This window comes from Malania oleifera, chromosome 8 (genome assembly GCF_029873635.1).
Source record: "Malania oleifera isolate guangnan ecotype guangnan chromosome 8, ASM2987363v1, whole genome shotgun sequence".
Lineage (NCBI taxonomy): Eukaryota > Viridiplantae > Streptophyta > Magnoliopsida > Santalales > Ximeniaceae > Malania > Malania oleifera.
This window is the reverse complement of record NC_080424.1, coordinates 7,739,256-7,755,828: the sequence shown is the minus strand read 5'-3', so window position 1 is coordinate 7,755,828 and position 16,573 is coordinate 7,739,256. Positions and strand designations below refer to the sequence as shown.

The 16,573-nt window shown below is 36.4% G+C and overlaps 1 protein-coding gene across 2 annotated transcripts; it reads left to right on the top strand.

Annotated features, from left to right (window-relative positions):
- The first annotated feature begins 649 nt into the window (after positions 1–649).
- Positions 650–13,662, top strand: LOC131162080 (protein DETOXIFICATION 16-like). Of its 2 annotated transcripts, none has more exons than XM_058118214.1 (8): positions 650–1,125; positions 10,786–11,330; positions 11,531–11,617; positions 11,752–11,808; positions 11,982–12,220; positions 12,852–12,970; positions 13,083–13,169; positions 13,279–13,662. In XM_058118214.1, the coding sequence occupies exons 1-8, from the start codon at positions 838–840 to the stop codon at positions 13,336–13,338; spliced, it is 1,482 nt and encodes a 493-aa protein (XP_057974197.1). In that variant the 5' UTR covers positions 650–837; the 3' UTR covers positions 13,339–13,662. The 2 variants fall into 2 exon arrangements, with proteins under 2 accessions (XP_057974197.1, XP_057974198.1); XM_058118215.1 differs by lacking the exon at positions 650–1,125 and adding an exon at positions 7,595–7,942.
- The last annotated feature ends 2,911 nt before the right edge of the window (positions 13,663–16,573 follow it).

Below are 16,573 nucleotides of genomic sequence, written 5' to 3'. Positions count from 1 at the left end.
TTGTTTCTAAATTTCTAACTTTACGCACAAAAAAAAAAAAAAACACGTTTTTACAGCTTTTCTACATAAACTTTGAAAAAGCAAAAACTAATGTTACATTTTGTTATTATTTAAAAGTTAAACGGATCATAACCATTTTATGTTGTTTTTATCCCAAGAACTAATTTTATCATTTTAGGGACTAAACTTTTTCTCAACAATCTCCCAAATAAGAAAATATGACAATTCAATCATTAAGGGAACGTTTGTTTGACGTGAACAATCTTTTGAATAGAAATTACGTTTGAACTGATTCACTAAATAAAGTGAATAAATTGTACTTTAGAATATTTGGTGCCAACTCCGAATTTTATTAAAAATTTTTATATTTCATTATTATCAAAAATTTATTTTATTTTTAATAGTCTTTTTTTTCCTAAATAAATTTTTAATTCAAAAAAATACTTAAAATTAAATTATCCTAATAAACAAAGAAAAATGAAGATAAACCACACATATAATTATACATGTGATTCATTGAAGGGTTGAACGGCAAAGTCATCAAGAAAAAACTCAAATAAATTAAAGTGTAGTGAAACAAAGTAGGGGTCTTTTTTGATTCAGAGCCGTGCTCAAATGATATAAGTGTCAGTCCATGTAAATCCAAAATGTTCCAAATTTTCTCCCCATTAATATTTGTCTGAGTGTAAATGATGACCTGTTAATTATTCCTGTCAAGTGGGTGGTTGGCGACTGTCCCTGGTGTGCTCCCCCTCCTTAGCTACCTCTATCCCTGCCTGTCTCTCTCTCTCTCTCTCCCTCTCCTCTGTTCATCCTCAGCTCTGCTCGCGGGAAGCAATGGACAGGGAGGACCAGAAGGCTTCCCTCAACACACCTCTGATTCGTGCCTCCGAAGGAAATTGTGAGTTGGGATTCAATGGAGAGAAAAGCAGAGAAAGGAGAGAGGAAATTGTGGAAGAAGTGAAGAAACAACTTTGGCTAGCTGGGCCTCTGGTCTCTGTTAGTCTTCTGCAGTACTTCTTGCAGATGATATCAGTGATGTTTGTCGGTCATCTAGGGGAATTAGCTCTCTCTGGTTCTTCAATGGCCACTTCTTTCGCAACCGTGACCGGTTTCAGCTTGTTGGTGAGTTGGGTTTCTCTTACTTTCTCCTTCTCCCTCCATGCATGGTTTCTATGCTTCTTCCTGTTTTTCAGTGTTTGAGATTTTCTTTTTCTCTCTTTAGTTTTGATCCACTTTTGGCAGTGTAACATCAGGTTGAGAAATGGCTTATGGCTTCTTCTTCGTATAGATGATGAGTATGGATGATTACCCATCTCATCCTGCCTTTTCATATCTTAGTTTCCAACTTTGGTTTCTGATAGTTTTTGGTGGTTCTTGTGATGGTCGTTTTTTTTTCTCTTTAATTTATATCCATTTTAGCAGTATGACATCAGGTTGGGAACTGGGTTATGGCTGTTTCTTCTTATGGATGGATACGAATGATGATGACCCATCTTATCTATTTCTCTTCATATCTTTGTTCATGAGTTTGGTTTCTGTTTGTTTCTCTGGAAACTGGGTTCTTCAGCCCTGTTCTCAGTATGGATTCTTCTCATCGTTCCTTCCCATCTGCAGTTTTCAATGCCTAGTATGCGTTTCTTGGGCAGAGGGAAATCCATAGGAAAACAGTGCATATCATGCCGTTCCTCTGTACTTCTCTAGAGAAGAAAGATTTGATTCAAAAAGAGCCAAAAAGAGAAAACCACTGCAAGAGCAGAAGGCTAGAGTCTGTTTTGATTACTATTTACTTTGAGAGAACATGTAGCCCATGGACATCTTGGAAAATTTACATGCAAATAAAATAGCTGATCAATTTTTAGATAAATTTCAAAATTTTAAAATTATTTTCATTTTCATAAGAACGACATGAGAAATTTCCCAACCCCAAAACTTATTTACTACTAGAAATGTCAAATTCTTTTCTCCTGCTCTGTCTCCATTCTTCCTCCTCTGTTCATCCTCTGCTGTGAAGAGAAGCATATCAGGAAAAAAAAAATGGGCATGGAGGACCAAAAGGCATCGCTCAGCTCACGTCTGATTCATACATCTGAAACAGACGTGTTGGGATTCAATGGGGAGAGAAGCATAAAAAGGAGAAAGAAGAATGTGGAACACTTAGATTTGACTTCATTTGATTTGAATTCAAAATAATTTTATTCCATATCTTATTCAAATTCAAAAATCGATAAATTCAAAGTCTTAATTTATATATTGGTTGTCCAAGTCACATTATTCTTTGGGGGTAATCTGATGGTACTTCGTAAGTTTAATAAATCCCACAAAATAAAAAAAAAGAAAAGTTAGGAAAACAATGTAGGGACAAAAAATTTAGTGCTTAGAATGCCCAGATCCATTTTTTTAATCCCAAAAAATAAAGCACCTAACCAAGGACAAGATGGGAATTAGTGATATGGATTGAAAGCTTTTTAACCCCTTACTAGATGTCCCAATTTAAAGGCTTGCTGAACCTAAAGAATATTTCTGTCGTCACCTATTTACCTTACTACAGTGGAGTCCCATATAACTGGGCTAGCTTAGGTTTATGAGTTTATGACCATAAATCATGATTGACATGGTGAGTTCATGTCACATGTCTCTTGGAACATAGCTTAGGTCTTAAGTATTGGGGGATATAGGAACAATAATCACACTAGCAAAATAAATAACAAAAATGAAACATTAGATTTACGTAGTTCGGTCCAATTTGACATACGTTCATGGAGCACACACAATTTCACTATCAATTGAGAGAATAATACAAAGAGGAGGAGTGGTTCTGCTCAACTTTACTCTCTCTCTTTCTCTTTCTCTCTCTCTCTCTCTCTCTCTCTCTTTTAACATAGATTATGCTCCTCACACACACATGCACGCAGCTCTACACACTCCGCACACACTCACGACACAATTTCACTCACACACACTCTACTATATATAGCCATGAACTAGGGGGGGGGGGGGTGAAATTCAAACAAGGTGAGCAGGGTTGGTGGCTGCAATTCAAGTAAGGTGTGCTGGGTAGGCTGCCGCGGATCTCCAATGTTAATGAAAGCAGTGAGTTGGTGTGGCTGTCGATGACTCCACATTCTGCATCTCAACAATCTCCCACATGGGGACGAAGGCACCATCTCAACCAGTGTATAGGTAAATAATGTGCTCATATCTGTCTTCAAGCATGAAGACCAACTGAAGTTGACACAACTTCAGCTTCTCTGTAGTCACAACTGGTGCAAAGATATCGGTGTAGTCAATTTCTTCCTTTTACTCAAAGCCTTTGACTACCAACCGGGCCTTGTACCTCCTAAAGCCATCATGCTCCTCTTTGACCCTGTACACCCACTTGTTGTGAAGAGTCTTCTTACCTTTTCAAAACTTAGCTAGTTCCCACGTTCTGTTGGAGGTGAGGGACTTCATCTCTTTCTTCATTGCAAACTCCTACTTGCTCGAATCTCCCACCTAACATGCTTCATCAAAGCATTCGGGCTCTTCTTCATTTGTAAGAAGTAAATAATCCATATACCTTTTATTTGGTATATGGGGCTGAGAAGATCTCCTAAGCTCTGGAGTTGGAATAGGAGGCGATGGTGCGATGATTTGCTCCACTAGTTCCCCGCCTGAGGATTCTCGGAATTTTGCTATTGTGTCCCGACACCTTCTGGGACATCATCCATGTCTACATAGGTTGATTTATTTTGAACTGGTTTAGTGGGTTCTGTTGTATGTCTGTCCTTGTACATCACCTTTTCGTTAAAGATCACGTCTCTGCTCAACTTTTTATTTTCATTATCCCAAATGCGATACCCATACTCATCTTCACTGTAACCGACGAAGGTCCATTTCTGGAACTTTGGATCAATCTTGTTTCTGATATGATCACTGATATGTACATATGCATCACAACCAAAAACTTTCAAATGTGAAAGTCTCACCTTTTTTCCACTTCATACTTCTTCTGGTAATTTGTGGTCTAATGGTACTGATGGACCCCTGTTAATCAAGTATGATGCATGCTCTCCATGTATATTACATGATCACTCTTTTGTACCTTCTGGCGTTAGTGATAGACGTTTTGAATACTAAAGGGATGATCTTTTTACTTGCTTTCTCCTTTACTAATTTCCATTTACTTGCTTTGATTTATTGCTGTGTGTGATGAAAGGTTGCATATAAGGATAAGCACTACTACGTCTCCATTAAAGGGAAATAGTTGGCTATGGATCCACAGAGGTGTTCGTGATCGTTGAGATAGGGTATACTCCGATGCCCGACCATGCTCCGGAAGGTTGGTGCACCCTTACTACTCTATGTCCTCAAATGACCCTCTCCCACTTTGGCCTGAGATTCTTGGGTTAGTACTTCAATTGAAGTTTGAAGGAGCGTAGTTAGAGGCATGACGTCTAGAGTTTGATTCAGACCTCAACATCGCTTTGTAGGAGTAGGGTAGCATAGAATTTAATTGCTTTCCTGTAGTTGGTTAGATTTCACCCATTGCAAAATATCATCTTTTTACCTTTCTTGTACACAAGGCTATAATAAACTAATTTGGAAGTAGTTTGATAACTGTGCTTTAAATCCGTGAGGATCGACACCCGACTTCCCCCACTTTCCACTAAACTTGGGATTAGTTAGATTATATAAATTTTATCTTTGGTAGTTAAGGATCCAAGCCTTGGCGAGCCTACCAATTGCCCATGCTTGCTTCCTTTTTCTCGGCTTTCCACGTTCAAGGATGAACTTGAAGTGGAAGCACTATTTGACTACATCCTAATCTCTTCCGTCAAAATCATGCTAATGACCTCGTCATACTTCAGCTTCGATTTTCCTGCGGAGCTATTGATTGTAGTAACAATACCTTTTCAACTCTCAAGCAACTGACTAAGAATCTGTAAGACACAGATCTCACTGTCAAACGTAATTCCAACCGAGGCGAGTTGATCCGATAGCTCATTAAAATATTTCAGATGTCTGCTAAAACTTTCAACTGCAAACATGTTCATGGTAAATAACATTTTCTTTAGGTGTACCTTATTCACAGATGATGGCTGCTCATACATGTTGGAGAGCGCATCCATAAGAGACTTGGTGGTTGTCAAGTGCTTGATATTGAAGGCAATAGACTTTGCCAACGTCATCCTGATAGCTCTGAGAGCTTTTCGATCAAGTAACTCCCACTCGCCCTCCTTCGTGGATTCTAGCTTTTCCTTCAATGGTAAGTGCAACTCCTTACAAAACAAGTAGTCCTCAATTTGCATTTTTTGAAAACCGAATTGATGCCGTCAAACATCTCGATCAGTAAGCTTTTTTCATTCGACATCTCGATTCGCTAATCTAGAGATGGAATAAGCTCAAACAGACAGCATGGTCTGATCCTAATGGTTGAAAACCTTAGAAATGGTTCAAGTCGTTCGCAAAATAGACCCGAAATGGCTCCAAAAAGCTTAGTCAAACTTCTGGTCAAAGATTACATAATATTCCTTTGATCAATGGAATATTTTGACGATGTTAGTGATGCGGTCTGCTGACATGGACAATCAGGGGCCCACCTACTGACATGGCACTATGGGACCCACCTGATTACGTGGCATTATGGGGCCCACCTATTGATGTAGTCGTGTGGGGCTTACTGCTGATGTGGCATTGTGGGGCCCACTTGCTGACGTGGGAAATGACGTGGCGCGAGTCCCGGCTGATGTGGCGGCTGACTGTGTTGCAGAATCAATGTTGACGTGGCGCGGACGTGGTCGTGGACCCGTTGCTGACTTTGTGTTGACGTCACTCTGACGTTAGCCATCTTCCTCCTTCAGTTGCTTCTCCGGGGTGTGGTATCACCTGCCATTCACCGATGGGCAAGTGAAGGCTTATGGGGGTGCGTGGCAACGTCGTTCAACCGTTGGTGGCACATGTAGGTGCGTGCAGCCTCGTTTGACCTCCGTTCGAGTTTCGGTTTCCACCGTTGGCTTCGTCTCGAAGAGAGGAACACGATGGTGGCCTCAAAACTAAGTTTTGAGATACTTGGTAGTGGCTCCGATTTGGGATTTTGCTTCGATCTAGCGATTTTGCTCCAACCTCTCTCTGATACTAATTGTTGGGGTGGATCTAGGAACAATAATCACACACAAGAAAAATAAATAACAAAAATGAAACACCAGATTTACGTAGTTCGGTCCAATCTAACTTACGTCTATGGAGCACACACAACTTCACTATAAATTGTGAGAATAATACAAAGAGGAGGAGTGGCTCTGCTAAACTCAACTCTCTCTCTCTCAACATAGATTTTGTTCCTCACACACACATGCGCACAGCTCTACACACTCTGCACACGCTCACAACACAATTTTACTCACACACACTCTACTATATATAGCCATTGGGGGGGGGGGGGGTTGAAATTCAAACAAGGTGGGCAGGGTTGGTGGCTACAATTCAAGTAAGGTGTGCTGGGTAGGCGGCCGTCAGTCTCCAATATCAATGAAAGCAGCGGGTTGGTGCGACTGTCAATGACTCCACATTCTGCATCTCAACGTTAAGCTGCAGGGCAATAAGTTTGGTGACTAGGGAAGATGCCCCTAAAGAGAGAGAGAGAGAGAGGGATCAAGAAATTGTCTTTCTTCTGAGTTTCATGTGGCTGTTAGCTTTTTTATTTATACTAAACTTAGAATTAATGATTTTATGCCGAGTAAGACAAAGAAAAGAAGATTAACTTGTTGAAACTTTCTTAAAGTAGTGCTATGTGGCGATTCCTTCTTGTTATATGTTTTGACTCCTGAAATCAGCATGCAAAACACATAAGGAGCCTAACAGGTGAAAGTTTGAAATTACCCTTCTCATTCTTTAGGTAATTTCTCTTATTTCCAATACTATGTACTCTTTCTTCTCCTGTAAGAACAAATTAATGATACCCTTTTGAATTTTAGTTATGAATTGTTTTGTTTGAGGGTTGATCTCGACAAAGTTAACGAAAAATAGTTTCTAAAAGTGTAGGAGTTGGAGTTTGTGAACTGCATTTTGGAGGAAGGTGAAATGCATTAGATCCCATCCAGATGGTGACACTATGTGCGATTTCTTACTTATCTCGTGTCGCTAATGAGATATTACCTTCTAATTTGAATAATATAGAAAAAAAACTTAATTTAATAATATAATAAACTATTATTAACAAAATGAAGGTAAGCTTACGCATGCATAGATCAAATAAAAAACGCTACTTCAAATAGCATTTTTTAATTAAAAATGTTACTTGAAGCCGTCTTTTATTAAAAGACGCTGGTTAGTTCAGCATTTAAAAAAAAAAAAAAAAGTTAACTAGATCATCCAACATTTTTTTTTTTTTTTGAACATATCAATTTTAGAAATAAAGTTTATGATCTATTGTTAAATAATTTTAATTAAAATTAAATTAAATTCTGAAAAAAAAATTTCATTTCCATGTACAGCCAGTGCTCCCGTTTGTCCTATGTAAATCATTACTTTTCGACTTGTGGGGCCACAAATAGAAATTTCCCAATCCCAAAACTTATTTACTACTAAAAAAGTCAAATTCTTTTCTCCCTCTCTGCCTCCATTCTTCCTCCTCTGTTCATCCTCTGCTGTGAAGAGAAGCAGATCGGTAAAAAAAAAGGGCAGGAAGGACCAAAAGCCATTGCTCAGCTCACCTCTGATTCATACATCTGAAACAAACGTGTTGGGATTCAATGGGGAGAGAAGCATAACAAGGAGAAAGGAGATTGTGGAAGAAGTGAAGAAACAACTATGGTTAGCTGGGCTTCTGGTCTCTGTTACTCTTCTGCAGTACTTTTTACAGATGATATCTGTGATGTTTGTGGGTCATATTGGTGAATTAGCTCTCTCTGGTGCTTCAATGGCCACTTCTTTTGGAACTGTGACTGGTGCCAGCTTGTTGGTGAGTTGGGTTTCCCTTACTTTCTCCATAGTTGCTTCGCCTAGTTCTTCTTGCTTTGAGCAAGCGTCTGAATTTTTTTCTTTCAATTTATATCCATTTTCAGCACTATTACATCAGGTTTTGAGATGGGTTATGGTGGTTTCTTCTTAAAGATGGATATAGATTACGATCACTCATCTCATCGTGCGCACAAATTTTTTTTGTTTTTTTTACGTAGGGCAGGACCTCCATTTATTTATTGATAAACCCTCATTTTTGGCGGAGGAAAACCGTGGTTACAAGATATTTAAAGGGATGGACAAAAGACAAACCTTTAAAGGCCTCCCAAATAACAACACTAACATCTAGCCAAAAAAAAAAAAAAGATTACAAAACCAAACAAATCAAAACAAAACAAGGACCTACAAACCAAATATCACGCAACAAAAAAAAAAGAAAAGATAAATAACATAAAGTATAGACTAAAACCAACAGGAAATCAGTTAAACATATCTCAAATAAGCCGTACCCATCTTCTTCAATTTATATAACCCATTAATAACTCTAGGGAGTTGACTACTATTTGTAAACAACCTATTCCTTCCTCTAGCACCTTGACGAGTCAAGGCATCTGCTACTTTATTTCCTTCTTTATACCAACGCTTTATCGTGCGCACAATCTTTGTTCATGAGTTTGGTTTCTATTAGTTCCATCTCAATTCTGTCCCCGTTAGCCTTCTTAAAACGGTATCATGCTGTTCTTAATAATGTTTGGTTACTGTTGATTCTCGAATTCCTGAGTTCTCGTTAGATCACAGAAGGAAAAAAAATATCATCAATATAATAATTTTTTTGATGTTAATTTCTTGTTTGATAGTGTCCATTACCGTTAAAATTTCATGTACCACCAAAGTTTATTTCAATAAAACCTTGTTAAATTGAATTTCGGGATTTTGGAGTATTTAAATAAAAGGCCGTGACAGTCTGTGACCATATTTTGTATTGGGCATTTATGCAATGGTTGAATTATGTAAGCGTGTATTATGAGTATGTGGCCCATGACGGATAGGATTTTGCCTGAAATATTGTTGGAGGTGTGGCTCATATTTGAGTGGAATGCATCCCCCAGAGAAGCATAACGATGTAAAGAATAAGGAAAGAGGCCGTAGGAGGAAAACTGTCAATGGTTTACTCTTGGTGGGTGACTGTTGACGGTTTCCCTGAAACCTTTCTACAGTTTCAGTTTTTTGCATGATTCAGTCTCGATATCTTTCCATCGACGGTTTTGTTTGGCGCAGGTTTTGAATTTTGAATCAGGAGATCAGTAGATTGGGAGATTTTGGAAGATTTTCCTCCAAGGATTGCTATAGGAGTGTTTTAGATGTAGTCTAAGTTTTCTGTACGCATAGGGTTAGTATGTCAACTATATTTTGTAACCCTTGATGTAAGCTTGACAAGCTTCATATAAGATCGTGAAAATCTAGCCCCTTGCTCTTGTGGAGATAGGCAAATTGCCGAACCACCTAAATTCTTGTGTCGTGTATTTTTATAGCTTGTTTTTATTCTCTTTGTGGTTGATTGTTAATTTCTGGGTATTCATTGTTGAGTGCTTGCATTACTTGTTCCGAATTGTTTTGAGTTTGCAAAGTTTTTCGCTATGCATTCGCATCTACAATTGGTATCAGAGCTATTGGTTGCAATGACTGAGATCTCTTCGGTGAATTTTGATATTGGTAAGTTCAATGGAGCGAGAAATTTTGGACTTTGGCAACGGAGGGTTAAGGACTTGTTGGTGCAGTGAGGTATGGTGAAGGCACTATATGAAAAATAGCCGTAGGGCATGGACGACATGAGTTGGAAGAAGTTGGAAGTGAAAGTTGCATCTACTATCAGGCATTGTATGGTCGATGACGTGATGTATCATGTCGTGGATGAGGAGTTGCCGGTAGCGGTTTGGCTGAAACTAGAGAGTTGGTACATGTTCAAGTCATTGACGCACAAGTTGTATCTTAAGCAAAAACTATATTGGCTTAAGATGGTAGAGGGTTCGGACCTGACTCAGCACATCAACATTTTTAATCAGATCATTAGCGATTTGAAGCAAGTTGATCTAAAGTTTGAGCAAGAAGACAAAGCGTTGATGCTGCTTGATTCCCTACCTATGTCTCTTACGTATGATAATTTGGTTACAACTCTGAAATGGGGGAAATAAACTTTGAAGTTGGAGGATATCATGAGTGCATTGTTAGGGTTCCATCAGAGGAAGAATGCCAGTGATGAGAATTCACAAGGTGAAGGGCTCGTGGCGAAGGGTAATCAGGATCGTGGGAGTGACAAGTTCTGGAGCGGATCAAGTAATAATAAAACTCAGTCGTAGTCCAAGAGGAGGAAGGACGTTCGTTGTTTTAAGTGCAGGAAAATAGGGCACATAAAACCGGAGTGGAAGAAGAGGAATGAAGAAACTCAAGAGGGGTCTACGAATGTAGTAAAATAAAGAGACTCGGGGAGCAGTGATGGTGATATGATTTCTGTTTCATCGGGTTCATAACGCTTCACGGATTCTTGGATCCTATACTCGGGATGTTTTTATCATATAACGCCCAACAAAGCCTGGTTCACCACTTACATATTGGTGAGTTTTGAGGTTCCATAGAGTTACAAACTCAAGGAAGAGGAAAGAGGGTAGTATGCTTTCTGCACACACACACAGCCTCAAAAGTCAAACCACAAAACCTTATTTAGTCTCGTGTTAATATACTTGTTGATTTATTGGGATGGTGTTATTGAAGGCTATGCATCATTTTAAGTTATTATGTATCCCTCCTCTGAATGTTTATATGATTTGTGTCTTATATTTCGAATAGATGGGAATGGCAAGTGCGCTGGATACATTATGTGGCCAGTCCTATGGGGCAAAGCAGTACCATATGCTTGGAGTTCACATGCAGAAAGCCATGTTTGTTCTTTTGCTTGTAAGCATACCCCTTGCTGTTATCTGGGCAAACACAGGATCCATTCTCATGATTCTTGGCCAAGATCCTGAAATATCAAATGAAGCTGAAGTTTATGCCCAATTCATGATACCTTCTCTTTTCGCATATGGCCTTCTACAGTGCCTTAACAGATTCCTGCAGACCCAAAACATTGTCTTCCCAATGATGATAATATCTGGTATTACAACTTTGCTTCATTTTCTCATTTGCTGGATTCTTGTGCTCAAATCGGGCCTAGGAGTCAAAGGAGCTGCCATGGCGAATTCCATTTCTTATTGGATGAATGTGCTGCTGTTGGCACTTTTTGTCAAGTTTTCCTCCTCATGTGCAAAAACATGGACTGGCTTTTCAAAGGAAGCCCTACACAATATTCGCCCTTTTCTTGGACTGGCTGTTCCTTCTGCCCTTATGGTCTGGTTAGTTCCTAAATCTTATTGCTTTGTTCTGTATTAAAAGGACAGTGAGATAGAAATTTGTATATGTTGATCAGCAGCCTAGTGATGCACTGAGGACATCATTCATTGCCATAATTCATGTATCTCATGATTAGGTATTGAAACTTATATTTCCTGCATCCCAAGCTTCTAATTCACATTACTAACATGATTTTGTACAGCTTGGAAATGTGGTCATTTGAAATGATGGTTCTTTTATCTGGTCTTCTTCCTAATCCAAAGTTAGAAACCTCGGTGCTCTCTATCAGGTTAGTCTTAGTCCACAGATAATCCATCTATATTTTTTAATTGTTAGAATATTCTTGAAAATTTGTTTCTGATTTATTCATATTTTGTATAGATTCTACTCTGCCTTTAGCTGACTAGGTATTTTTTTCCCCAGCCTCAATACAGCTGCAATTGTTTGGATGATCCCATTTGGACTCAGTGGTGCTGTGAGGTCTGTTGTGCTAAAGCATATATACTAGCTATAGTTAATAGACTGTTACCTCATTTAAAAATTGTGGCATTTTTTTGTTTGTTCCTTCTCAATCTCCACCTATAAAAGCATAGTTGAATTCCAAAACTCCCATAACCCAGTTTAAAATTCTATTTTTCTTTTCTCCTTTGCAGCACTCGAGTCTCAAATGAACTAGGAGCTGGGCATCCACGAACAGCTCGAATGGCAGTATGTGTTGTGCTTGTAATTGCCATTACTGAGGGTGTTTTGGTTGGGTCAGTGCTGATATTGATCCGCAACATTTGGGGCTATGCTTATAGCAATGAAACAGAAGTTGCCAGATATGTAGCAATCATGTTGCCTTTTGTTGCATCATCCAACTTCCTAGATGGGATACAGTGTGTTCTTTCAGGTATTTTGTATATTCAGTGGGAAAAATAGCATTATGAGGGAGTGGTTTCAAGTTAGTATGACAGTTTGTGTGCTTCTCTTGATTCTAGTTGTGTGCATATTTTTCGTTTAAAGTGAGACTGAAAATATTTTCTTGTTTTGCTCAAAATCCTTTTTCGTCCCTTTAGTTTTTGGGTTCAACACTTACAAGTTTTACATTCTCAGCCCAAGGTTGGATGTACTTGGGACTAGGGTATGAGCATTTGTGTGATTTTGATCCTTGCATCTTTGCTGCACCACTATTCGATTCATAATGAAAACTCCCTCTACCCTTGCCTGTGGATATGGACGTCGAAATCAAGTTACGTAAATCATGGTGTTGTTGGTGCGTGTTGTCTTTCTTTGTTTCATTTATTTGCTTTGCCACTCTGCTTGTTCTGGGGTTTATTCTCAACAATTCTTAGCCAATCCAAAGCACAACTCTTACCAACCTCATAACCCTGATTTCTCCTGAGATATGATTTCCATAAGCAGAATAGAACTTCTTAATGATTTTGTTTTTTGTAAATCTTGTGAATTATTGCTTTGAGTATTGAAATTAAGCACCTAGACTAGAGTCTTCAGCAGCTAATATATTCAATGAACATATGTAGGGGCTGCTAGAGGATGCGGTTGGCAGAAAATTGGGGCAGTTATCAATCTCGGATCTTATTATCTGGTGGGAATCCCTTCTGCTATTTTATTAGCTTTTGTCCTCCACGTTGGGGGGAAGGTAATAATCCATTTCTCCATTCTTATTAGATTATGTCCTCTGGGACTTGTGAGCATGTTATATTCATTTGCTTTTTCTCTTTTTTTCCTCTGAAATGGTTTCAATGTAATAGGGGCTGTGGACGGGGATCATCTGTGGACTCCTCGTGCAAGCATCATTGCTTTTTACCATGACCATACGAACTAACTGGGATCAAGAAGTAAGGTTTCTGTCTTTTTTTTTCAGTGTGTGTCTCTCTCTCTCTCTCTCTGAACAATCCTTTGTTAACATGTCTTTCTACATCTAATGGCAATTTTCTCTGATCCCAGGCAAAGAAGGCTATGGAAAGAGTTCAGGACTCCACAATACCTGTGGACATTGTTTCATAACTCTGCTGGTAGCTATTGCATCACGCATGAATCTGAAATGGTCCCATATTGAATGAGAGGCTTCTTCACTTCTAAGAGGTGGGAAAACTGAAGAAGATTTTCATACTCTTCAGGAAATCTGCTTTGCAGGGTAGCAGTCCTCACTGGCAGTGGATATTGGGTTAATATTCAACATGACCTGCTGAGACATTCTTCTGGTTTTGTAGTAATCTAATGACATTCTACAACTAAGTAATCCAGGGATATTCTTGTGGGTCTCAATATTCAAACTTGAAACTTCTAACATAAAATCAAAGCCCAAGTTATTAGAGTTGGTTCCATTAATTACTCTGAAGCCCTCTTAACTTATTCATTATTACTACTAAATATGTCATGTGTTTGCATATGATTGTAGGTGAATAATACTATGTAAAATATTTTTTAAAATTTTTAATAAAATTTAGATTTTTTAAATAAAATTAGTAATGTATTATCATAATTTAGTTTATAAATATTAAAGTATGAATGTTCAAAGCTATTTTAAAAATATATATTTTATTTAAAATTGTAAAATGTAAACATCAACAAGAGATATTATGACATATGATAATCAATTTGAAAAATAAAAAATATGATATGCAAAGGATTTTTACAAGCTTGGGAATACAGTGCTCAGCAAGAAAGTGGGAGGATAATTTGTAGCCAACAATTATTTGGGATTATTTTTTGGCCAATAAGTTTACCTATAAAATTTAATTTCAAATGTTATATTATTATTTAAATGATGTTATATATTTCAAAATAATGTTACGCGCTATCAAAAGAATTTATCTGTTCTATTTTTTAGATGTATTTTTTATTTAGTATTTACATGCAATGTCATTATTTTTTTTTTCTTAATTGAATGGATTTTTACTTATACTATTTAAAATGAAGTTTTATATATATATATATATATATATATATATATGTATCTTGAATTTTTGTTTTTTTAGAAATACTTTGTCTTACTTTTAAAATAATACTATATTTTTCCTAAAAATGATTTACATTATTCATATATATACTACTAGTTTAGTTTGCTTTCTAGCCAGCAGAAGTTTTTTTCCTTTTTTATTTTTTTGGTTTAAACATTAATTTATCCAAATATATTTTGTATACTTTTAGCTTATTTTGGTCACATTTACTTTCTTTTAGAAATATTATATTTTTTTAAAAAAATATAAGGATTTTTTTCCATAAAAATCATTTATGCTACTGTTAGTTTATTTTATTTTTTAACTAAATGAAAATTTTTGTTTTATTTTTAAACAATAATTTCTACACATTCTAAATATAATTTTATCTAATTTGAGTTGAATTAGTTTATACTCTCAAAAATATTTAGTCTTGCTTGTAAAAGATAAGGCTTTTTTATTTACAAAATGATTTACACTTTTTCACTTATATATATATAGTACGAAAATTTATTATTTTTTCATCTATTGGACCACTAGAGGCTTATAGTGTATACTATATAGTGAGAGGTAGGTCATCTTTTATCTCACGATCCTTTTAATCCTTCTAGGGCAAATATGAAACTTTCAATATGAAAGTCAAAAATTTTAACCATTAGGATTGAAGACTAATTTTTTTTTTTTTATCATTAATGAATCTCTCTTGTTCGACTACTAACTCTTTTAGAGCATCTTTATTTTGTAGACAAGTTTTTGATGATTGGACCGGTTATGATAATATGTTGAATCGTGTTTGGCTCGTATGCATAAGAGACACAATAATGTTATTCTATACTCTATTTTCTGGTTAAATTATTAGGATTCGAATTTTGGGGGATTTTAACTTTTATTTGAGATAATATTTCAATATTTAATTTGAGAAGGGTAGAGGAATAGATCCATTAACCTAATGAATATGTCGAGCTTGTGAAGGATTTTGGATACCATCATTTTCCCAAGAAAAAAAAAAAACCTCAAAACTTCTTCAATTATGAAATGGTGTAACTAAAGATAGGTTTGAGAATTTTATTTTTACCTTTCATTTTGTTGGTGTGAACGGCAATCACTAACCCTTCGTGCACCATAGATGAATTTTGTTAACACTATTATTATTGTAGCGGGCACCCTGCTTATGTCAAATACCATGAAAGCCACTACTTGAGATAATTTGAGCACAAGTAGTTCAGAATGTGAATCAAGTGACCAAGATGTTGCTTATACTTGCTTCATGGCATGAGATGATGATAAAGAACAATGTTCCTCATCCAAATCAGATAATGAATATGATAGTGATTCATCTAATGAATTCGATAATGAGAGCATGCCATCTTATGAAGAATTTCAAAATGATTTATGTGCATAAGATGTTAATTAATGTGACTAAACGATATATTTCATTGAAGAATAAGAATGAATGTATAATGAAAGAGTTAGAATCCCTTAAAACTGTTGAAAGAAAAAAAGGATTCAAGAATTAAGAAAATAGAAAGTAAGAATGAAGTTATGACAAAAGAGTTAGAATGTAAAAATATTGTTGAAAATGAAAGAGAATTGAAAATCAAGAAAGCAAGAATGAAAAGATGATGAATGAAATAAAAGACCTTCAATCCCTATCCTCTATGGAATATGAGAAAGACATAGATATTTCAGAAAATTATCTCAAAAATTAAAGAAATCACAAAAGAAGGTTGATGACAAGAAAGATATTGAAATAAATGATTTCATAAATAAAATTGAAGATAAAGAAAAGATCATTTACAACTTTAGAAAAGGAAAGAAAAACTTTGATAAAATGATAGGCTCACAAAGGATGACCTTAAATAAAGAAGACATTGGATTTAATGGGATTGAAAATAAAAAGAAAAAGAATCTTTACATGAGTTATTTTTCAAAAGCATCCAAAGATTATGCTAGCATATCTTCTAATGCCTACACTAACATCATATGCTATCAATGTAAGAAAAATGGACATATAAAGTTTGAATGTCCATTTAAAAGAAAGGGTGTGAAGGCTAAACGAATATGTAGAGTAAAAGAAACATCTCTTGTGAAACCTACCGGACCCAAAAAGGTATGGGTACCTAGATAAAAAGCCTTGAAAATCTCAAAGTATTTATTGAAACACATAAAAACACAAATAACATTGTTGGCCAAAATCAAAGGATGAGTCATACAAGCTTAAATAAGAAAGTTTTAAAATCAAAAGAAAATTTGAGCTTACTGCATAAGTTTTTTCTAAGAAAAGATATTTGAGAATAAGA